This window comes from Scyliorhinus canicula, chromosome 14 (genome assembly GCF_902713615.1).
Source record: "Scyliorhinus canicula chromosome 14, sScyCan1.1, whole genome shotgun sequence".
NCBI lineage: Eukaryota > Metazoa > Chordata > Chondrichthyes > Carcharhiniformes > Scyliorhinidae > Scyliorhinus > Scyliorhinus canicula.
Window position 1 is genome coordinate 96,346,061 of NC_052159.1, and position 25,209 is coordinate 96,371,269.

At 47.4% G+C, this 25,209-nt stretch overlaps 1 protein-coding gene across 1 annotated transcript in view; it reads right to left on the reverse strand.

Moving 5' to 3' along the window:
• The window catches only part of ccdc82 (coiled-coil domain containing 82), a 144,845-nt gene that overhangs the window by 109,071 nt on the left and 10,565 nt on the right, over positions 1 to 25,209 (reverse strand). The window contains exons 2-4 of the mRNA XM_038818712.1: positions 24,316 to 24,863; positions 20,051 to 20,228; positions 1,758 to 1,850 (exon numbers count right to left, since the gene is read on the reverse strand). Coding sequence (XP_038674640.1) covers positions 1,758 to 1,850; positions 20,051 to 20,228; positions 24,316 to 24,858 — 814 coding nt within the window. The 5' untranslated portion in view covers positions 24,859 to 24,863. The remainder of the gene's footprint in view (positions 1 to 1,757; positions 1,851 to 20,050; positions 20,229 to 24,315; positions 24,864 to 25,209) is intronic.

Here is a 25,209-nt window from a genome sequence, read left to right on the forward strand (position 1 = left end):
GATGGTTAGATTCTCTCCTCCTGGAGATGATTATTTCTTGGCATTTAGACCAAGGCTATAATGAAGTTTGGAGCCAAGTGGCCCAGAGGGAATGTAATTGAGCATTGGTGAGCAGGTTATTGGTGAGTATGTGTCACTTGATAGTATTGCCAATGACACCTTTCCTTTCAGCGCTTTGATGTTATTTGAGAGTACAGCAGTAATTGACTAAATTGGATTTATGCTGCTTTTTATGGACAAACAATATCTGGTCAATTTTCCACAATTTTGGGTAGATTCCAGTGTTGTAGCTGTACTGAAACAGCCTGCCTTGTTCTGCGGTTAGTTCTGAACTACAAGTCTTCAATAGGACAGCTGGGAGTTATCAAAGCCCAGCACTTTAGCTGCATCCAGTACATTCAGCCATTACTTATATCACATGGAGTGAACTGAATTGACTGAAGGCTGATAGCTATGATGTTGGGGTCATCAGGAGGAAGTTGTGATGGATCATCCATTGGCATTTCTGGCAAAGTTCTTTTTTACACTGATGTGTCTACTTTCCCATCATTGAGGATTGGGATGTTTGTGGAGGCTCATCCTCCAATTAGATGTTTAACTGCCCACCATCATTCACCACCGAATATGACTGGGTTCAGAGATTTGATCTGATCCCTTGGCTGTGGGGTTGTTTAGCTCTGTCTTTAACATGCTAGTTATGATTGGCGACAAGGGTTTTTCACAGTAACTTCATACTTGTGCAATAAAAGTATATTATTATTATTATGTTTTCAAAACATCTAGTTCTGGATTATAGCTTCACCAGGTTGGCACCTCATTTTCTGAATCTGAAAGGCTTGGTTCCCTGGTTTGATGGTAATGGGAAAATGAGGGATAAGCTATGCCATGAGTCTACAAATTGCGGTTGAATATATCTCTGCTGCTGCCGATGGCCCACAGAATGCCCAATTTTGACCTGTGGCCGTAGTGTCACACAGCACGATGGAGGGTATGTTCACCATGAAGATGTCTCTTGGGGCTGGGTTCTTCCGCTCCGCCCGCCGCAAGATTGCCACGGGTGGAGTGCGGACCATGTAAAGGTCCATTGACCTCGGGCAGAAATTTCCAGTCGCCAGGTGAGTGCGGCCAGAGAATACCGCCCTTGGTCTCCAGCAGCTATGTGCAGTGGTCACTACTACCAATGCTATCACAGGCAGATAGATCTGCAACAGATAGATTGATGAGGGTGAGGTGATGAAGGTCTTTTCCTCGTGTTGATTCCCTCACCACCATTCGCAGGCCCTGTCTTGCTGATGTGCTCTTCAGGACTTGGGTCGGTTTAGCCAGTAGTGATGCTACTAAATCACTCTTGGCAATGGGCCCTGAAGTCCCTTACTAGTGATGGTGGGGCATTCCTTATGTGTGAAGCCTGACAGTACTACTAGTAGACTGCTGAATTTACGGAGGAATCATACTGGAGTTTGGTTCTGACCTTATTCAGGAGTGGGTGAATAGCATTCCGTGCTGATTTTAAATAAATAAATAAATAACCTTTATTGTCACAAGTAGGCTCACATTATTTATTCCCCATAAGCAAATTGCACGGAGTCCTAATCTGTTACTGCATTATTCCTCTGGCTGCAACTTAAATTGTCTCATTCAGCACACAATGGAAATCAAACGGTCTTGTCTGTAGCACTCAGTTTTAAAATGGACAGTACCTTTCTTCACTGAAATATTGGGGAAGTCCCACCACCCTTTATACAGCGAATACTCACCATATAAGGATTTGAGGAAATTGCCATCAAATGCATTGATCACCAAAGCTTTAATAACTCTTCTGAAGTGGGTGCAGAGATCATTGATGAGTACTGCAAATATAAATAGAAAGGTAAATTTATATAGGTCCTTAATTCTTAATCGGACTTAAATATTGGAAGATTTGCTATGGTATTGATCATGGTGTGTCAGTGCTTTTATAAGATCCAGGTTGTTATGCCGAGTAGTTATCAGGGGCACTTATGTACCAAAATTAGGGGTGTCCCTATGGTGGGAAAGCACGAGGAACAGGCTCAGGTTCTGAAAGTACCAGGTGGGCCCCAGAATTTACCAGCATTTATAGAGGCGGCAGGAAGAGACATTGCACTGAGATGTACCAGGAATAATGCAGCAGGTGCTGGGATCTGGGGGAATCAGAGAGGAAGATTTCAGGGTCTAGAATTCAGTAGTGTAGAATTGAGAAGAATAATGGTTTGGGTATTGGTGAACACTTATAGAGGTTCACAGGATCTGGGAAATGTGGGAAAAGTTGAGTGAGCTGTGTCCTCATGTTAAGTGAGAGAGAGCAAGACTCTTCAGTGTTTTAGGTGACAGTGTTTATGGATATAATTGAAGATGGGAGAAACACAAGCCAATATTGTTCACAAAGTCTGAATTTCCAACTCTATCAATGCAATATTCAAACTGAGGAACTGCATTGTTTTAGTTAACTGCATTAACTTTTCAATGCAGGATCTTAGTGATCCATCATGTTTCTGTACCAGTATGACTGGAGAACTATAGCTAATTCGATTTTGGCAATGATAGCACTGTCCAGCAGAAATTTAATTTCTTCTCTGCCGAGAGCCAATGTTTCAGGATTGAGTTGGTAACAGTTTTGTTGATTGGTGTAGCATTTCCCACATTAATGTCATGCAAAGTTCACCCTGGTCTATCTATGCACGCTGACTCATTCTTTTTAGCACCTTGGCTATGTCATCCTGAAACTTCTCTGGAAGATGATGTAATATTCTATCCAAATATGTTATTACCTTTGTATTGGCTCTTTTTGTTATTGGGGGTTTGACATGAGAACCTCAAATCTCTGACTCAATGTTTGAACCATTAAATTCAGTTCATATTCTTTTCCTTTGCTACCTAGAGTACACTCACTGGTTGACCAGCATCTCTGTCATAACACCATTTTAGCATATGTTTTTTTTTAAATATAATTTTTATTGGAATTTTTTACAGAAAATATAAAACGTAACGACAAACAATGAAATGCAACAAAATAACCCATAATACCTGTGTCACCCCCAGGCCGTATCGACGCATGTATCCCATCCCCCACCCCCCCAACCCCAATGAACAACAGAAGAACTTAAAAATAAATTTAAATTAAATAAACAAACATAATCATCGTCCGCCCCCCCCCCCCAACACCTTTTCCCTCCCCCTTCCCCCCACCCCCTCCCCCCGGGTTGCTGCTGCTACTGTCCCCGTACCCTATCGTTGAGCCTGAAAGTCGAGAAAAGGTTGCCACCGCCTAAAGAACCCTTGTACCGACCCTCTCAGGGCGAATTTGATCTTCTCTAGCTTAATGAAACCCGCCATGTCATTGATCCAGGTCTCCACGCTTGGGGGCCTCGCATCCTTCCATTGTAGCAAGATCCTTCGCCGGGCTACTAGGGACGCAAAGGCCAGCACACCGGCCTCTTTTGCCTCCTGCACTCCCGGCTCCACCCCAACCCCAAAAATCGCGAGTCCCCATCCTGGCTTGACCCTGGATCCCACCACCCTCGACACCGTCCTCGCCACCCCCTTCCAGAACTCCTCCAGTGCCGGGCATGCCCAGAACATATGGGCATGGTTCGCTGGACTCCCCGAGCACCTGACACACCTGTCTTCACCCCCAAAGAACCTACTCATCCTTGTCCCAGTCATGTGGGCCCGGTGCAGCACCTTGAATTGGATGAGGCTAAGCCGCGCACACGAGGAGCAAGAATTAACCCTCTCCAGGGCATCAGCCCATGTCCCGTCTTCGATCTGTTCCCCCAGTTCCCCCTCCCACTTAGCTTTCAGCTCCTCTACTGACGCCTCCTCCGCCTCCTGCATAACCTTGTAGATACATTTTAGCATATGTTATATGACACATTCATTGATGCTGCCTTCTGTCCAGAGTACTAGTTCCATTGTTTACCTTAGTGAGTCTCTTTTTAACATAATCGGGTCCACTAGCCTTTAGTGGTTCACCCAACAAAGGTGACAGAGCTAGCACTTTATTCCCAAGTTTAAAAGTTTGAGTTTCATCTGCTCGGTTTTTAATGACTTGTTAGGAAACCTTTAGATATTCCCGAGCTATTGTGTATGTCTTGACAGAGTTCTCGAAACTTGGACACGTGGTCTAAGAGAGTATTTCTTCTTCCAGGGCATACATTTCTCACAAACGAATTGAAGGCTAACTCAATGGGGCTGAAACCAGTTGACTCAGGAGATACATCTCTGTTGGCAGATAATGAAAATTAAATCCCCATTTTCCAGTCCTTGGGATATTCAAGGCAATAAGTGCTAATCATGGTTTTTAAGTTCTTCAAATCCTGAAAAAATGTCCCATTTAGCAAAACACCTAAATGATCTTCCCTCTCAGTTGGTTCCACTTCATCGTGTTTAGTCTTACAAGCCTGAGCCCTAGTTACCAAACAATCTGACAACATTTCAGGACAACAATACTGGTCTTCCTATGTAGGTGATTGAACCTATTTAATTCCTAAAATATGCATTGCCTCCTGGAGGACCGTAACATGAAATGTAATCCCTGATCAGATTGAATCTCTCTGGGTAACGCATACCTGATGAAAAACAGAGTTAATCCTTTGATTACCATATTTGCAGCCATTTTTCTTAATGATATTGTGGGGAATTGGGTAGAAAAAATAAATTGATGCTGCATTTTGGTTTTGATAGTGGTCCCACACTAACCACTAGGACCCTAGTCAATACTACATCAAAAGCAGATATTGGGATAAATGGAACTGGTTTAATCGACAATGGGGGCTTCCCAACCAATTGACAGGGTGTGACATATCTTACAGAATTCAACCACATCTCCATGCAATCATGACCGACAAAAGTGCTTCATTACTTTAACCCGAGTTTTTCTTATTTGTAAATGACCGGCCATTGGAATCTTATGGGTAATTATTAAAATGTTGTTGCAATAAACAGGAAGTTCAACAATTTGATGGGCAACTGTCCACTCTTCATCCATTTGTCTCAGAGGAGGTCTCCACTTCCTCAGTAATAGGCCATTTTTTAAGTAATAACTTCAGCAACTGCTTCTGATCCTTTCTCAGGAAACACCAGCCGAGACAATCCCCCCAAACCTACTGGGCTTCAATCAAGGAATTAAGGCTGAATAATTGGATCTTGGTCTTTTCAGGGCCTTTAACCACATTCAAATCCTGAAAAAATGTCCCATTTAGCAAAACACCTAAATGATCTTCCCTCTCAGTTGGTTCCACTTCATCGTGTTTAGTCTTACAAGCCTGAGCCCTAGTTACCAAACAATCTGACAACATTTCAGGACAACAATACTGGTCTTCCTATAAAATCTCAGTTGTCACCTCAACTGATTCCCTCAAAACTCTTGGAGATACTAATACTCTCAAACCTGTCAAATCATTACCCAGTATAACATTCGCCCCTTCATTAGGTAAACAAGAACAATTCTGACAATAACAACTCAGTTTATTTAGTCACTTCATAAATTAACTTTCTGCAACGGAACAGGTTCATATTTCCCATGAATATTTCCAACACTACTATTTTTTTCGTCAAGCCGTCTGAAAGATAAATTGTATGATCAGCTACCATCAATGAATGAACAGCACCAACATCTCTCCAAATATTAATTTGCTTACTTGTTTTGTTGGAAAAATAAAGGAATACTTCTCCCTTTAGAGTCAAAATATCGATAACCTCCAGTAACCCGACTCATTCGGGGCAGCAGGGTAGCATGGTGGTTAGCATAAATGCTTCACAGCTCCAGGGTCCCAGGTTCGATTCCCGGCTGGGTCACTGTCTGTGTGGAGTCTGCACGTCCTCCCCGTGTGTGCGTGGGTTTCCTCTGGGTGCTCCGGTTTCCTCCCACAGTCCAAAGATGTGATGGTTAGGTGGATTGGCCATGATAAATTGCCCGTAGTGTCCTTAAAAGTAAGGTTGGGGGGGTTGTTGCGTTTCGGGTATAGGGTGGATACGTGGGTTTGAGTAGGGTGATCATGGCTCGGCACAACATCGAGGGCCGAAGGGCCTGTTCTGTGCTGTACTGTTCTATGTTCTATGTTCATTCATCAGTACTGGGAAGAATCCTCTTCATTACTCTCAACTATTTCAACCACTCTAGCAAGTTCTGAGGAAACACTTTGCAAATGTGCTTTTGCTACTGTTTGATCACCCGTTTCCTTTACTGGTACAGTCTTTTTCTTTTTATTACTGGCTCTGATTTAACTTTCAGCTTCTAATCAGTCACTTTTACCTGCCTTATTTTACAGCAGTGAAAGCGTACTAGTTTCTTTACATCAATTTTATGCTTTATATTGTCATTTTTATTAACTGGAACTGCTTCCGATTTCTCCATAAAGCCAGAATCTTTTCCATTCTAAAACGTTCTATCCTTCCAGTTTCCCTGTCGGTTTAAAATGAAGATCTACTATCCCATAGCTCCCTATGCGATATATCGGACCCATATACCAGAACTGTAGCTTTCCTTAGTTTAGAAATCCTACAGCCTTCCATGTGTTACTTAATAGATACTAGCATACAGTTTCTAAATTCCTCCGTTATTATCACTTACCTCACATTCTCAAATGTCTCCTCTGACTTAATTGACCAAAATTGCCAGTAAAACATTTCTTTCTAAATAACAAATTCTACAAATGTTTCATTCTGTCATTATTTGGAAGGCCAAAATTTGAATTGATAGACTTTGGGGACAGGCTCATAAGCATTAGGTACCAAAATGTTAACAGTTTAATTATCTGAAGACTGTTTAGCCAATAGATTCAAATAAACATCCAGGTCGAGATTCTCTGTCGGCTGATTCCGGAATCAGGAATCACGATGAGGCAGGGAATCAGTTCCGATGCCGAAATCATGGCATGCGCAAGTTTCACGGCAAATTGCAATTCTCCTGTGCCTCGACGGCGTTCCATTCCACACGTACAGTAAACGCCATTGGCTTATCATTAGTGGGCCTGACCCGGTATTCTCCGGGGTGACCCTGATGCTCCCCCTCCACTGGGGGAATTGCCAACGGTGAGGTTCACTTGTGCTTTTAAAAATCAAGAAACTGACTTCCGGTTGCGGCTATGAACAGCTAAGTCGCACGTTTGGCGGCTCCTGCTACAAAGGTGTTTTCGGGCCGATTGGAGGGCCCCAACGGCGCTGTAAGGACAAATCCCGGTGGGGGAAGGCTCCCTGAGGAGAACCAGACCAACTTTATGGTCGGTACCCGGAGTGGGGTGGTAAAGAAAGCAACAGCAGCTCCTCAAAAAAAGCGGGGGAAGAAGACCAAAATGGCGGCCGGTGGCGCACCCGAGGAATGGAGGAAATGGGCGGAGGAGCAGCAGGCCGCTCTCCTGCGCTTCTTTACGGAGCTGAAAATGGAGCTCTTGGAGTCAATGAATGCGACGACCACCAGGCTGATGGGAGCCCAGGCGACCCAAGAGGCGTCGATTCGGGAGCTGCAGCAGGAGATGACTGTGAGGGAGGAGGAGGCCACGGTCCTCGTGGGAAAGGTAGAGGTGCACGAGGCACTCCACCTGAAATGGCAGAGCCGTTTTGAGGAGCTGGATACCCGAATGAGGCGGAAGAACCTGAGGATCTTGGGCCTGGCAGAAGGCCTGGAGGGGTCAGACCTCCCGGGATACGTAGCAGAAATGCTGAGCTCCCTGATGGGGGCAGGGGCCGTCCCTTCGCCCCTGGAGCTGGAAGAGGCCTACAGGGTCATGGCTAGGAAGCCAAGAGCAAATGAGCCCCCGAGGGCGGTGCTGGTGCGGTTCCAGCGACTCAGCGATCGTGAGAGAGTGCTGGAGTGGGCCAAGAGGGAAAGGAGCAGCAAGTGGGAGAATTCGACGGTGAGGGTCTACCAGGACTGGAGTGCGGAGGTGGCTAAGCGGCGGGCCCGGTACAACCGGACGAAGGCGGTGCTACATGCAAAACGGATCAGGTTCGGAATGCTGCAGCCAGCGCGCTTGTGGGTCACCTACAGGAACCAACACCACTATTTTGAGTCCCCAGAGGAGGCGTGGGCCTTTGTACAGGAAGAGAAACTGGACTCGAATTAGACCCAGGGGATACTTGGCGGCCATAGCCGCTCGGGTACTTTCAGCTGAACAAGCGGTTTTTTTTTCGGCTGGGTCGGAACTGGGCAACTCTTATTGGAACGGTTTCCTTTTTTTTTCTTCTTTCCTTGTTTGGATCTTGAACTCTTGCTTTGGGTTTTTCTTCTGATGTTTTTTCCCCCCTTTGCCAACTTCCCTTAGTTATTGTTATTGTGGTTATTCATGGTTATTTATGGTTATTTATGCTGTTTGGTAGAGGGCGACTGTTAAGTACATTGTTATTTGTTATCTATCTGTTATTTATAATGTTAAGTTGGGGAGGCGGGACGGGGGGGAGAGCAGATCGGGGATATGGGCTCCTAGGGGGGGTTCTTTACAGGCATGGACGGGGACGGGGGTGGAACTGAAGATGGCGGGGTGGGGTGTGGCAGGGCGAAGGCGCGGGCTTTCCTCTGTTTTCCCGCGTGCGGGGCAGAGGAGGGGGGAGGGGAGGAGTGCGGGGCGTGGCTAGCAATGGCGACCTTTCCCGCGTTGGAGCGGGGCCAGGGAGGAGTGGCAAGGGGGGGGAGGCCCCCCCCCCCCGCCCCCCGAGCCGGGGGGAGTCGGAGTGTGGCAGGAGCAGCCGGGTCAGCGTAAACCAGCTGACTTACGGGAGTACGATGGAGGGTACATCGCGGCTAGGAGGGGTCCTAGCCTTAGGGGGAGGGGGGGGGGGGGTTAGGGAGGGACACCGGGTTGCTGCTGGAAAGACCAGAAACGGGAAGTGGAGGACTGGAGAGGTGGGGGGAGGGGGCCATCGCCATGGGGAGCGGGTCAGAAGGGGAGGGTCGACCCGGGGCGAGCAGGGAACAGGACATGGCTAATCGGCAGGGGAAGGGGGCGGGTCGTCCCGCGACCCGGCTGATCACTTGGAACGTGAGGGGGCTGAATGGGCCGGTCAAGAGATCAAGGGTATTCTCACACCTGAAGGGACTGAAGGCTGATGTAGCAATGTTACAGGAGACCCATTTGAAGGTAGTGGACCAGGTTCGCCTGAGAAGGGGGTGGGTGGGACAGGTGTTCCACTCTGGATTGGACGCAAAGAACCGGGGGGGTGGCGATTCTGGTGGGAAAGAGGGTGTCGTTCGTGGCGGAGGAGGTGGTGGCGGACAAGGAGGGTAGGTATGTGATGGTGAAGGGTAAGCTGCAGGGGGAGAAAGTGGTGATGGTCAACGTATATGCCCCGAACTGGGATGACGCGGGTTTTATGAGGCGCCTATTGGGCCTCATTCCGGGACTGGAGGCAGGGGGCTTGATCATGGGGGGGGACTTTAACACAGTGCTGGACCCCGGGCTAGACAGATCGAGCTCAAGGACCAATAGGAGGCCGGCAGCGGCAGAAGTGCTGAGGGGGTACATGGAGCAGATGGGAGGAGTAGACCCATGGAGGTTTGGTAGGCCGAGGGCGAGGGAGTATTCCTTTTTCTCCCACGTCCATAGAGTGTACTCCAGAATCGATTTTTTCGTGTTGAGCAGGGGGCTGATCCCGAGGGTACGGGAAGCTGAGTACTCGGCCATTGCAATCTCTGATCATGCACCACATTGGGTGGATGTGGAAATGGGGGAGGCGCGGGACCAGCGCCCGCTGTGGCGGCTGGATGTGGGGCTGTTAGCGGACGACGAGGTGTGTAAAAGGGTCCGGAAGAGCATTGAGAGCTATCTGGACTTGAATGACACGGGTGAGGTGCAGGTGGGGATGGTCTGGGGGGCCCTGAAGGCAGTGATCAGGGGAGAGCTGATCTCCATAAGGGCACACAGAGAAAGAAAGGAGAGGCAGGAGAGGGAGAGGCTGGTGGGGGAGCTTTTGGAAGTGGATAGGAGATATGCGGAGGCACCAGAGGAGGGGCTGCTGGGAGAACGGCGCAGCCTGCAGGTCAAGTTCGACCTGCTGACCACCAGGAAGGCAGAGACGCAGTGGAGAAGGGCACAGGGCGCGGTCTATGAGTATGGGGAAAAGGCGAGCAGGATGCTGGCACACCAGCTTCGCAAACGAGATGCGGCTAGGGAGATTGGGGGAGTGAAGGAGAGGGGCGGGAAGGTAGTGCAGAAGGGGCAAGAAGTGAACGGGGTCTTCAGGGATTTTTACAAGGAGTTGTATCGGTCTGAGCCGCCGACGAGGAGAGGGGGAATGGAGGACTTCCTAAACAAATTGAGGTTCCCAAGGGTCCAGGAGGGGCTGGTAGAAGGGCTGGGGGCGCCAATAGGGCTAGAGGAGCTAGTCAAGGGAATAGGTCAGATGCAAGCGGGGAAGGCGCCGGGGCCAGATGGGTTCCCGGTGGAATTCTACAAGAAAAATGTGGACTTGGTGGGACCGGTACTGGTACGAGCCTTTAATGAGGCACGAGAGGGGGGGGTTCTGCCCCCGACAATGTCGCAGGCTCTGATCTCCCTGATATTGAAGCGGGATAAAGACCCCGTGCAATTTAAGGTGCTGCATAGAGCTCACATGACGGGGACAAGGATGAGCCGGTTCTTTGGGGGTGAGGACAGGTGTGTCAGATGTCTGGGAAGCCCAGCGAACCATGTGCATATGTTCTGGGCATGCCCGGTGCTGGAAGGGTTCTGGAAGGGGGTGGCAAGGACGGTGTCGAAGGTGGTGGGGTCCAGGGTCAAACCAGGATGGGGGCTTGCGATCTTTGGGGTCGGGGTAGAACCGGGGGTACAGGAGGCTAGGGAGGCCGGAATACTGGCCTTTGCGTCCCTAGTGGCTCGACGAAGGATATTAATTCAATGGAAGGACGCGAGGCCTCCAAGCGTTGAAACTTGGATTAACGATATGGCTAGCTATATTCAGCTAGAAAGGATCAAATTTGCCCTGAGAGGGTCGGTACAGGGATTCTCCAGGCGGTGGCAACCTTTCCTTGACTTTTTGGATCAGAGATAGACGTTCGGGGTCGTGGCAGCAGCAACCCGGGGGGGGGGGGGGGGGGGGGGGGGGGGGGAGGGGAGGGAGGGGGGAGGGGAGGGAGGGGGGGGAGGGAGGGGGGGGAGGGGGGGCAGAAAGGGTCGTGGGGGGACATGCACGACTGTAACGCGGGCAAGTCTGCTCGTTGCTCATGTCTGAAACTGTAGGCTGCCTTGTTTGTTAAGTTGTTGCTTGGGGGGGGGGGGGGGGGGGAGGACTGGTGCGCGCGAGAGGGCGGGCGAGGGAGGGATATTTGCCTAGAGGGATTGTGTTGTAAATAATTTAAAAAATTAGTAGGGGTAAATGTTTGTATGGAAAAACTCTTTCAATAAAAATTATTTGAAAAAAAAAAAAATCAAGAAACTGGTGCCGTGGCTGATGGGGAGAGAGGAGGTAGGACACGGAGAGGCACTATTGTGGGCGGACTGACTGGGGATGGGGACAGCTAGGTCCAGGAGGGTGACTCCTCACTTGACTGAGACGGTGTCCAGGCACGTACCGACGGCCATTGCAGAAGCCTGCAAGGCAGACATCCTGCTGCGTACACGCTGGCCCCTGGTTCTGCCGGCCATAGGGGTGCTCACACACCCGCACCACAGCCCCCATTCTCCCATTCCACCACCACCGCACTCTACCCTCTGCCATACCACCCACCCCAAACCGTCCGCCGACCAGCAGCAGGACATCACACAGCCCACCCAAGGGCAACGCCCAAAGTAGCTCCGAGAGGTGTGCGCCCGACAGGGACCGTGGAGCGTGCCGCTGGCAAGGGCAGCGCCACCTATTAGTACTCCTGGCAGCAGGGGTGGGCGTCAGGGCCAGAGACCCCGACAGTGACGCGCACCGACGAGGCCCGGAGTTGTGGGAGGGGAGGACATGTGAGGGCAGGGACCGCAGTGACAACCATGGCCACCATGTAGCCCGTTGAATCTGGCTGGGCATGGGGGTACGCACCATGCTAACGTGCTGGCATTCACCCCTTGCAGACAATGTGTATTGGAATTCAATCCAGCAATGGTAGGCTTCCTGCTAGTCGCTGCAGCCCTTGGGGTTGCACTATGGCAGTACGAGCTTGAGATGCTCAATGAGGAGGAACTGCAGCAGCGAAGCCTGCCCCAGAGGAATAGGAGGCAGCCTTTGAGGATCGCGAGCCGGCCGCCCAACAGGTCGAGGAGGAGGTGCAAAGGAGGCGCCGCAGGAGGCCTTGCGTGTATCAGCAGTGCCTGTCATTCGAGGACCTGCCGGACCGGGCATGATGTCGAAGACTCCAGCTGAGCAGGGGGACAGTGCAACATATCTGCCATTTCATGGCACCATAGGGGAATGGGGGAGGACACTCGCTCCCGGTGGCCGTCAAGGTGACGGCCACCAGAGAGTTCTGGCGAGCTAAACTCCTCAGTGCAGGAAACGGGACTAAGTGTGGCCTCGGCGGGGGCGATTCCCGCTGCGGTCCCGGATTGCCATAGAGTCCTGCTCTATAGCGTGATCTTTCTCAGTGCTGCGCGCGCCGGGAAACACCCAGTCAAACACGCTCGACACACGACTCTGTTGCAGTTCAGTGAGATCGCGCCACACATTTAGCATTTCTGCCAATGGTATTAACAGAAGCTTTGTTAGTTGTTGCCGATACTCAGGAAGGAACTTTCTCTTCTGGAGAAGCCTCAGCAATTAACACGGGCATTGTGCTTTCTAAAAGGTACAGTAAAAATCACTGTGAAGTCTTGTTGCTCTAATCTTCAGCAAATGCCAGCATCTCTATCAATCTGTGGATTCAATATCCAAAAAAGAGGACAGACTGGCGGCGCAGTGGTTAGCACTGCTGCCTCACGTCGCCAAGGACCTGGGATCGATCCTGGCCCCGGGTCACTGTGAGTCTGCACATTCAACCCATGTTTTCGTCTGTCTCACCCCCACAACCCAAAAATAGCTACATTTCCCCTTAATGGGGAAAAAAAGAATTGGGTACTCTAAATTGAAAAAATAAAAAGAAATCCACAAAGGGGCCTCAATTTTGTTATGACCTTGATCGAGACAGTAACTTTTTTAAAAAAATGCAAAATCCTAGTTATTTCCTGAAAGAATAAAGCCACAATATTCCACATTTTAAACAAAATAATTTTTACTATCTGCAGAATAACATTTCAGGTCTGTGTGACACCCCACCCTCTGATTTACATGTCATTTTGCAAGATTTATTAGATGTTAATCTTAGGTGAATGTAAATTGAAACACAAAGATAAAAATGAAAAAAATTAATGTAACTACAGAAATTTAACAAGAGAGAATTTTATATAAACAGTAAAAATCATCGGGTTGATTTTCAATTGAATGCTTTAGATACCAAACAGCCTTCAAATGGTAAGGTGGGGGTCTTGTGTTGCTTTCGCCCTCATTTAACCCAAAACGTTATGTTGGGGAAGGAGTTAAAGCCAGTGCAAGAACCAACACCTGGAGGCTTGTCAGACAGCTAGTTGTCACTTAAAATGCCTGTTAACAGTCATAGAAGAGTTGGCATGGCATTTTGAGGGCGAACCCTTCATCTCACTGGACAACTGATGGAAGTCACTGGGTGAAAGGCATTGCTTGGTCATGAACATCTTTCTAGGGGCTTTCTTGGTCTGGATGAGAAATAGGGAAGAAGATGGGGCCTCACGGTAGCATGGTGGTTAGCATCAATGCTTCACAGCTCCAGGGTCCCAGGTTCGATTCCCGGCTGGGTCACTGTCTGTGTGGAGTCTGCACGTCCTCCCCGTGTGTGCGTGGGTTTCCTCCGGGTGCTCCGGTTTCCTCCCACAGTCCAAAGATGTGCGGGTTAGGTGGATTGGCCATGCTAAATTGCCCGTAGTGTAAGGTTAATGGGGGGGATTGTTGGGATACGGGTTACGTGGGTTTAAGTAGGGTGATCATTGTTCGGCACAACATCGAGGGCCGAAGGGCCTGTTCTGTGCTGTACTGTTCTAAAAAAAAGATGAGACAAGCCGAACACACGAGAAGGAGAGAAAGGTGAGGAGGAAGAGGTGGCATCCATCCCCCCTGCAGGAAGAGTCCTGATTTGGATCTCTTCCACCAGACCTGTCAGTGCCACATCCGATAAAAGGTAAACCTCTTCTTTAGTCCCTTCGCCAACCTGCAATGTAACTTTGTGTGCCAATCAGAGCGCTCCACATCTTCAATGGAGTTGGGTTCATCAAAGAGTCCACATAAAATCATTGAATGATCACAGTCCGGAATGAGCACTAGTTCACACTGGTGCTCTGTTAGAGCTACTCAGCTAGTCCCACTCCCCTTCCTCTTCTCCACAGCCTACACACGTTTTCCTCGTGTCACCATTGCACCTTTTGTCAATTAAATCTGTGAACTCTGTTTCTTGGCCCTGCCATCAATGGCATCAATTTCTCCCTGTCTGCTCCATCCAGAATCCTCATGATTTTGAACATCTCTATGAAAGGTCTTTCTTGAAAAGGGAGGAGATTGCAGAGCCTTTGTCCTTGATCTTTATGTCGTCTTTGTCGACAGGAATAGTGCCGGAAAACTGGAGGATAGTAAATGTTGTCCCCTTGTTCAAGAAGGGGAGTAGAGACAACCCTGGTAATTATAGACCTGTGAGTCTTACTTCGGTTGTGGGTAAAATGTTGGAAAAGGTTATAAGAGATAGGGTTTATAATCATCTTGAAAAGAACAAGTTGATTAGCGATACTCAACACGGTTTTCTGAAGGGTAGGTCATGCCTCACAAACCTTATTGAGTTTTTTGAGAAGGTGACCAAACAGGTGGATGAGGGTAAAGCGGTTGATGTGGTGTATATGGATTTCAGTAAGGCGTTTGATAAAGTTCCCCCACGGTAGGCTATTGCAAAAAATACGGAAGTATGGGATTGAAGGTGATTTAGCGGTTTGGATCAGTAATTGGCTAGCTGAAAGAAGACAGAGGGTGGTGATTGATGGCAAATGTTCATCCTGGAGTTCAGTTACTAGTGGTGTACCGCAAGGATCTGTTTTGGGGCCACTGCTGTTTGTCATTTTTATAAATGACCTGGAAGAGGGTGTAGAAGGATGGGTTAGTAAATTTGCAGATGACACGAAGGTCGGTGGAGTTGTGGATAGTGCTGAAGGATGTTATAGGATACAGAGGGATATAGATAAGCTGCAGAGCTGGGCTGAGAAGTGGCAGATGGAGTTTAATGCGGAAAAGTGTGAAGTGGTTCACTTTGGAAGGAGTAACAGGAATGCAGAGTACTGGGCTCATGGCAAGATTCTTGGTAGTGTAGATGAACAGAGAGATCTCGGCGTCCAGGTACATAAATCCCTGAAAGTTGCCACCCAGGTTAATAGGGCTGTTAAGAAGGCATATGGTGTGCTAGTCTTTATCAGTAGGGGAATTGAGTTTCGGAGCCACAAGGTCATGCTGCAGCTGTACATAACTCTGGTGCGGCCGCTCCTGGAGTACTGCGTGCAGTTCTGGTCACCACATTATAGGAAGGATGTGGAAGCTTTGGAACGGGTCAGAGGAGATTTACTAGGATGTTGCCTGGTATGGAGGGAAGGTCTTACGAGGAAAGGCTCAGGGACTTGAGGTTGTTTTCGTTAGCGAGGAGAAGGCTGAGAGGTGACTTAATAGAGACATATAAGATAGTCAGAGGGTTAGATAGGGTGGACAGTGAGAGTCTTTTTCCTCGGATGGTGATGACCAACACGAGGGGACATAGCTTTAAATTGAGGGGTGGTAGATATAGGACAGATGTCAGAGGCAGTTTCTTTACTCAGCGAGTAGTAGGGGTGTGGAACGCCCTGCCTGCAACAGTAGTAGACTCGCCAAATTTAAGGGCATTTAAGTGGTCACTGTTTAGACATATGGATGAAAATGGATTAGTGTAGGTCAGATAGGCTTCAGATGGTTTCACGGGTCGGCGCAACATCGAGGGCCGAATGGCCCGTACTGCGCTGTAATGTTCTATGTTCTAACAGCTCCAGTCAATTTCTCCTCATAACTGAAGCCTCTCATTCCTGGAACCAATCTTGTAATTGTTTTCTGCACCTTCTCCAATGCCTTCACATCTTTCCTAAAGTGTAATGTCCAGCATTGGACACAATATTCCAATTGAGGCTGAAACAGCATCTAACATCTTTGCTTTGCACGCTATGCATCAATTCTGGGCTTTGACATGCATTAAAGCCCAGTTGTTAATCAGCCATTAACCATATGGCTGATTAACCATTTTCTCAGCATCTCCTGCCCCTTGAGCAACTTATGTCCATATACCTTCAGGTTCCTCTGCCCCTGCACCCTCTTTAGATATCCATGAAAATTGCTTCTAATCAGCAATCAAATACTAAACCTTTAGGGTTTTAGTTTAGCACCGCCAGGCAAATTCAAATTACCGTAATCTGCAAATGCAACCAAATTGGTGTGATAAATCCTTACTTAAATTCTTATTTGTCCTGCACCCATTTGGTATCGGTTTTCAGCCTTTGGCTAAAATAACCTCCCTTTAGGTTTAATAGTGATACAGATTGGGATATTAAATATATTAATGAATTCAGTGTTTATCATTTGAGGGACTTGAATGGAGGCTACATTCTTTATAGTCCCATAAATGTAGCCATTTAGGAATGCCTCATTTTGAACAGAAGAACCAAGACCTTGGGTGAAATTCTCTGCCACCCACCACTAGTAGCGGGATTCCAGATGTGGCGGAGAATCGAACGTCCGGGGATGCACCAGCCCCCAGCTGACAGCGGGATCAAGGTTTACGCCCACGCGCCAGCAGGAGGATGCAAATTGATGCAAATGGATCTCAATGAATGACCCATTTGCATCCACTTAGCGGGATGGGCAACATATTCTCTCGGCACGCGTAATTCTCCGGTCCTCTGGGCTGGGAATCACATGGGCAGGATTTACTACAGGTATTTTCCAGCATGGCCCTGACATGGTGGACCTTGCAGAGGGCCAAGGGCGTAACCCCTTAAGGCCCTCAAAGTCCATCCGAGGACCACTCTCCACCCCTCCCCCACAATGCCATACCTGCCCACCCCATCCCCACAAGACCCCCACGGCTCCCCACCCCAGCCTACTAAATAATGAGACCCCTCAGAGACCTCCTAAGTAAAGAGACCAATTTTCAGCTCATTACTTCAAAATCATTCAAGCGTGAAGGAGGTTATTAGAATGCACTTAACTCTCTTTGAAGTGGTTGATGTTTGTAAACATTGCGGTCAGAACACTTTAGAGTTCCTGAACCATGAAGGAAGAAGAATAAAGCAAAGCTCACAGCTGCGTGTGTGGAAGCTGCCAATCGCAGCCCACTAATGGAAATGAATGAATGGTTCGCAGTTCAAGTTTCTGAGTGGTTTAAACACAGGTCGCTGCTTTCTTTTTCCAGGAATTATCATGTGGTACTTCCTCTGTCTGAGTCAGCTGGTGTATTGCTCAGGTGAGTGTTACAACCATAATTTTTTTTCATTGCCTCTGTCTGGACTGCCCTCTAGTTCCAGACAAGTGTCTCTTTCTTGGGGAGGCTTCCTGACAGGAGTCTCTTTTCTGGGGGGCTTCCAGGCAGGGTTGTCTTTTCTGCGGGTTTCCTGACAGGGGGTGTCTTTTCTCGGGGGTTCCTTACAGGGGTGTCTTTTCTGGGGGGTTCCTGACAGGGGTGTCTTTTCGGGGGGGCTTCCTGACAGGAGTCACTTTTGTGGAGGGTCTGTGGGATTTCCCTATTTTGCGGTGTCTGTGGGGGTCCCACTATCTAGGGGGCCTTTGTGTGGGGGAGGGGGGTCTCCCTATCTAGAGGGTCTCTCTGAGGGGTGTCCCTATTTAGAGGTCTGTGGGAGATCTCCCCATCTAGGGGGTCTCTGTGGTGGGGGGAGGGGGTCAGGTCACCCCCATACTTGGGGAATGTGGACGCCGAGAAAATCGGGTAATGGAAGGCTAATTTGGAATGCGGGGGGGGGAGGGGGGGTGTGGAGGTGAGGGGGAGGCCGATGTGCGATGCAGGGGAAGGGGGTGGGAGGCTTATATGCAATGTGGGGGGGACGGTGCCCAGCTGCGGGACCTCGTTATTAGGCCAACAGCTCAAAATGGCAGCCCGATAGTGGTATTCCCTCAGGAGTCGCTCTAATCCTCAGCATGCGTAATATGCATGGAGAATGACAGTGAATTGCTTCCTGATCCGTGCTCCCAGCCCATTGTCTTTCCTCTGGATGTCAATAGTCGGAATGAAAGCCTTGGAATTCCCAGAAATGGCAAGCTTCCCCCAACAAATGACTGCACTTATGTAGCCTTCAAGGTATCTGAAGGCCAGTGAAGAGTTGTGAGCGCACCACAGAAATCACCTAACCTTGTGCCTGCTTGATGGGCAACTGCCATGAATCATTCATCTCGTGTCTGTTAACAGCACCCCTCCCCCCACCCCCCTGTGTTTCAACATAGGGTGTTCATTGAAGGCTGGTTGGGGAGAAGGGTTACCCCCTTCAACCATGGCTATTTATACTAATTTGCAGCTGCGCAGCGCCACAGTAATCAGATACAGTGAAAACCAAGTCACCAAAAAGAGAGTCATTGAACTACCATCAGGCTCCCTAATAAGCAATGCTTCAGTTCCTGATGCTACTTGCAATATGTTCCAGACAGAGTTCCCAATTCATACTCAACTGCTGTGCACCACACAGTGGTGGCATTAATGCTCAGAGAATTGAAGCTATAAATGGGTTTGGAAATTCAGTCAATGGAAAGTAAAATCTGACTGGGTGTAAAATAGATGTCCAATACCATAGGTTTCTACTGGACAGGATTAGATAAAATGATTCCCAAAGATAGAGAAACCGTAGCAAAAGATAATGTGAGAGAGGAAGGGAGAAAAAATGCGATTGAAAGACAGTGGACGGAATTCTCCAAACCTGCGCCGGGATGGAAAATCACTGGGGCACGGAAATTCCCGCCACCCCTCTCCGCCGACACCAGGCCGCCGATTCTCCGGCAACCGAAGAATCGGTGCCAATCGCACCCATGTGGTCACTGGTCGGGGGCCGCTGAAATAGGCCCCCACAGCGATTCTCCGCGGGTGACGGGCCGAACTCCCGCTGAGTTCCGCCGAGTCTCGCCGCCATGGTTCTAACCTGGTACCACCCGACGGGAGCTTAGACCCGCAGCCATTACGGACGTCCTGGTGGGGGCACAGGGTATCTGACTCCAGGAGGGGCCTGCACAGGGTCCTGGCCCGCAATCGGGGGAACCCGATCAGCAGGTGGCCGCGATCTGGAGGGGGCCTACCTCCTTCGACGCGGCCTGCTGCAGAGTCCCTGACATGTTGCTCCGTGCCGGCACGTGACGGCAACCATGCGCATGCGCGGACCTGTGCCGGTCGTGCAGGGCTGCCTTTCGGCGCCGGAGCAGTGCGCAGCTCTCCAGCGCCCTGCTAGCTCCCTTAAAACCAGTGAATTGCTGGCCAGGAGGCCCATTGACACCGGCGTGCACCAATCCGGTGTTTACGCCGGTGTCAACACTTGGCCGGGATTTCGGAGAATCCCAGCCAGAATAGTGAAAGACAAACTGAGAAATGGAAAGAATTTTAGAAACAATTAGAGGGTGGGTCATACTGCAGGAAGATACTGACAATTTATTTCAAATGTAGTTATCCATGGCACAGGAGATCATCATTTTAAAAAACAGTTTATCAGTTGGAGTTAATTTTTAAAATTGATATTTGCTCACAAATGTTAAACTAGAACTTTTCTGCTAAAACTCAAACTTATCTGACCTGAGATGACTTTAACACTGACATCACTGCAAGGCATTAAATTAACCCAGTCCTTTTATCTTCATGAAGTCAAATATAAGAAAATCGAAAAATAATTGAAAATAAGTGAGCATTTAATTTGCCCCCCCCCCCATAAACTCTGCAAATAGAGTTAAACTTCAGTTAAGGTTTGTAATTGGTCAGTCTTGAGTTAATGATAATTGTCCCTTGTCTTCTGACTCTACGAGGATCAGAAGAGCAATCTCATGAAAACAGAAGCCCATTGTTACTTACACTTTGGAAGATGTTTTGCCAGGAGGGATGTTGATCTTTCATGTTGCTCTGGTGTCGTCGCACGGGGCTCTTTTTCCTCAAAAACAATGAAGTCTTTTAAACTGTCATTTTCCCACTCTGTATCCGAGGTGTTTTCCACTTGGGAGAGAGAAGATTGCCTGGAGTCTTCTTCCGATTCCTGATGATGAGTAAATAGATAGATATCACAATATCTTGGAAATCTAAAGGATGTAACACTTAAACAATAATCAAATTCTACGTAAATCCACCCATCATTACACTCTATTAATTTAGTTTGTACAGGTAAAATCATTGGGATAAAAGTCTTTGAAATATCTTTCCAACTCTAAATGAAGCGAAGCAAAACTCTGGCTATTAATTTAACATAACAACCTAAATGGTTCAGCCTGACCCCAGCTGCATTCACAGTGACACATGAATCCTGTTCAATGTTGGATCTGATAATCGCTCATTATGCACTTTACAGGAATGACCAGCTTTGACAGTGGTATACAGGTTGGCTTTGATCTGCCAGAAGCCACCCAGATTTGCCTTTCTGGTACACAGTGGATTTCTGTCAAACAAATGCATTGTGATGACTTCCGGAAGTGTGGGCATTTACTTGAATGATGCTGTTTTGCTGGTCACTAATGAGTTGGAGATTGTAGGTGTGGACATATGTGATAACATCGAGCAAGCAAGCTCAAAGGGCCAAAGAAGCACAACCTTCCTTCATGGTTCTTCAGGGATTCTGCCTCTAAGTAAAACTGCAATGTCATGTCATGCTGCTGCTATCGTCTATGTAGCACGAGAAAAAACAATAGCACCTAATACTTACTTAATACCTCGGTTCAGCTGTTTAGCTAATGTATGCAGGTAGAATCATAGAATCATAAAATTGCTACAGTGCAGAAGGAGGCCATTCGGTCCATTGGGTCTGCACCAACCCTTTGAATGAATGCACTACCTAGACCCAATCTCCCATCCTATTCCTGCAACTCCATCCTGAGGAGCAATTTAAGATGGCCAAACTAACCTGCATATCTTTGGACTGTGAGAGGCAACTGGAGCACCAAGAGGAAACCTACGCAGACACGGGGAGAATGTGCAAACTTCGCATGGACCGTCACCCAAAGTCGGAATCAAACCCAGGTCCTTGGCGCTGTGAGGCAGTAGTGCTATCCACTGTGCCACCGTGCCACTCATATTGTAATGGCCCCATGTTATAGACATTAAGGACAGCTAAGACCTTAATAGTCAGTCAGAGTGGTGCCTGTGCACTTCCATTTTGGAAAACAAGACCTCTGCCCACACTGTTTACCAAACCAGCGCAGTATTCTCTGGTATAAATTACCAACAGATGGCTGTCAGAAGCTTCCAGTGCAACTTGAATCGCCTGACATCAATACAAGAAGCAAAGTTAGAGAATTCCCAATGCTCTGTGTTTGATGGAGGAACAAGGCATAGAAAATGACAACAAATGAGCAAAAGGTTCAAAGGCAGATGGCAAAGCAAAATAATCAAAACATTTTATTCGTGACTGTGAATTTTCTTTTTACATTTGTGTTTAGTTGAATCGTTGCTCCTTGAATTATCTTTTGTGTTCTCTATTCACCTGGCAATCCTAGGCACTTGTATAAAATAGTCTTTGGTTTGGATAAATACATATGAGCAGAAATTATAGAAAATATGTTCTATGATGCTACCTCATTTGTGTATATCCACCCAAAAATAAACAGGTTTATTTCTAAAATTTGTTGAAAAGAAGTGTGCAACTCCCACAAAGCTCCATTTCATCACTAATTTATCTAAGTGGTGCTGGCCTCTTTTCAAGAAAGACTATCCATAGAAATTGCCACTGCAGTACGATGTAAGAAATTGTTATATCTCCTTATTATAGCCTCCACAATGGGCAGCCTCTCTCTTTATAACAGTATATCCAAACTCGACATGCAGGGTCTGTGGCTAGAAAAGCCATTAAAATGTCTGGTTTTTTTTATCTTCTTAATTGTACAATGCTCTTGTGAAATTATTGTTACAAGCTAAAGAGACGTATGTTAAGATTTTCATAGCTTCACAGACATTTTTTCACAGTATTCACACTATAGGCACTGATGGTAAAAATGTGTTGCAGTTAATTAGAGAAAACAATGGGTGGTGTTACGGGCCAGGGTTTAGAGAACACCAAAGTATATCATGGAGTTCACCTGACCCACAACTTTTAATATATTTTGGTTATGGGGAGCACAATTTCCAGGTGTTATGCAACAGAGATCTTAAGTATTTTAAAACAAAACAATGTTTATTCTATGAATCCAGTTAACATTTTATAAACACACAGTAAACAGTTTATCAACTACCAACACAAATAATCCCCACAGATACAATACTCTATAGGTAACCCTTAATAACTTTCCTAACAGCATCCATAAGTCAAATACCCTTTTTAACAAAGACAGCAGGTTTGAATTCTCTACAGAAAGCAGTTATCACTTTTAAATTATCAAGTGATCTGAAGACATTCTTTAGCATGCAGAGAGATCAAAATACACCTTGTTTTAAATGCAGCTCCCAACTGAAAACAAAGCCAAACACTTAGCTACAAAACAGCTGACAGCTGAAAACGAAAGTAAAAGCCAGAAATACAGCTCAGCTCCACCCACACCGTGACAACGTTGCAGCTATTTGATAAACAAACTTTTCTTAAAGGGACACTCACATGACAACGGGATATAACTGCTGGTCACGCCGACTGGACATTCCGATCTATTGCCGGCGCACGGGTTTCCCGGCAGCGAGGTATGCTGTCAACAGGAAATCCCATTGACAATGGTGGGACCCGTAGATCCAATTGGTCACCGCAAAATAGGTAAATCCCGCCTAATGTACGATAAACTTTGAATATAGTACAGTAAAGTTTTCCAGCTATCTCATTTTTCTTTTTCTTTAACATCACCCACTAACATTTACATACCTTCAATGTACTGAATATCCCAAAGTCAATTCATATTTCTGCATCTATGTACCCATATCTCTATACATCACATAGACTTGAGTGCTTCATCAAGGTGGATCACCATCTCCATCTCAAGGGGGCTAAGCAATAAATCCTGGCTTTGCCAAGTCTGCATCCCATGATAGAATAAAACGTTATGCATTTGGAGAGTGGACACTAAGCCGGAGCAGAAAATACTAGAATTGGTGGCCAAAAGCTTGGTTGAAGAATGAGTTTTCAGGAATCTCAGAAAGGAAAAGAGAGATGGAAGTATTTAGGAAGAAAACTTTACAGTGTAGAAACCAGGGACGGGATTCTCCAGTCCGCCAGCCGCATGTTTCTGGGCCGTGCGTTGTTCGCTGCTGGTGGGATTCTATCTTCCTGTCGATAGTCAATGGGATTTCCCATTGTGACCACCCCAAGGGGCTGGGCAGCTGGTAGGAAAATTGAATCATAACTACCGGAAAATTCCGGCCCAGGATGATGAAGGCTCTACCTCCACTACAGCAGCAAAGAGAAAAAGGCAAAGGACAATTATGGGCAAAGCATTGGCTGGCCTACCCGCCCTTGCATCAATTAAGGCCTTAAGTGACCAATTACTGACCGTTGAAGGGCCATTTCCAGCTTAACTTTAACTTTCAGGCTGGCAGAGCCCGAAAGTGAACGGTATTCAGCCAGATGCCTTTAACAGCTGCGCCCTTTTAACAAAGGCAGCCTCTGCGGGGAGTCCTTCACTATCCCCTGCCTCTCTACCAACATCTCACCCCCTGCTGCACACTCTCCTGGCACTCACATCCCCTCACTACTCTGAGACCCCCAGACCTACCTGCTCCTAGATTCCCGAGATTTAGGCTCTGGGGAATGCTGGGGGGAACCCTGCCACTCTAAAAATCATGGCCATGTAAATGAAAGCATATGGGGCTGGATTCTCCGCTGTCGGGATTTTCTGTTGTGCCGGCAGCACACCCACACCCGGGAATTTCCTGACGGCAGGGGACTGCCGACATTGGGAAACTCCATGGGCCAGCTAGCGGGACAGCGAATCTCGACGCCAACGGGGGTGGAAATCTGGGGCAGAGAGATGGAGAATCCCACCCATGATTCTTGAATGGGGAGGATATGGGACTTGAAGCACAGCTTGGAGTTGAACAGAACTTAAATGCTGCAAAGTCTGGTTAAATTTGAAACAGTGAAGAGAGGGCAGAATCTCTGACAAGGGCATAAAGTACGTTCATGAGCCTTTTATTTATAAATTTTGAAGGAAACAAACCTCAAATAACTCACAGCTGGTTGTGCAATGAGGCTGTTTCTTCTTTGACAACCGTTCAAGCTCCATCTGCCGTTTCCTCTTTCGAGAAATTGCTAGTTCTTTCTCTGTTTGAGAGACATCTTCATTTCTTACACAGAAATTAATAGCAGAAGTTTTCTCCTCCTCACTGCCTTCATCCACATCTTGTATATAAATACGACGTGAATTGCCTTTTATCTTCCTGACTGGTGGGTTATGAAATGATTCTGAACTGCTGTCACTGTCGGTCAAGATGATGCTCAAACACAAGCGTTTCCTTCGAATAACATTATCCTCATCCGAGCTCTCTGCTTTATTGGCATTGTTCTGAATTTCTTCATCAGCCGAGGTACTGCTGCTTTGTTCTTCACTCTCCTCACAAGCAGATTCCTCTTCCTCATCTGTGTCACACAAAAGAGAAATTGAGTCCATCCGTGTGCGCCTTCGATCAATCCGTGCTTTTGGTAAACATTGTGGTGTGCTGGTTCTTGCTCTTGTTTTGTATCGAACGACTGTAGTCGCCATTGTTTCTGATTGGGAAGAAAACAGAAAATGTTTGAAACTATAAAACTGTTAACATCAAGCTTCTAACATCAATTATTCTAGACAATAAATTAATAAATACAAAAAGTAGAAAAATGCAACATCTACCTTCCACATGCATGTCCAACTGCATAACGTCATGGTTTTCCAACCACACTTTGAAAATAAGCTCAAAATAAAACCACAGCTATTATTATAAATATCTGGGAGTTAAAGTGGTTTCACCTCCTCTTTTTCTCCACAAGAAGCACTAAACTGCTATTGATGTGGTCATCAGCTGTCAATCATAGCTAGATGGTTCATTTCACAGCAGGCTACCCGAGATCCATTCAA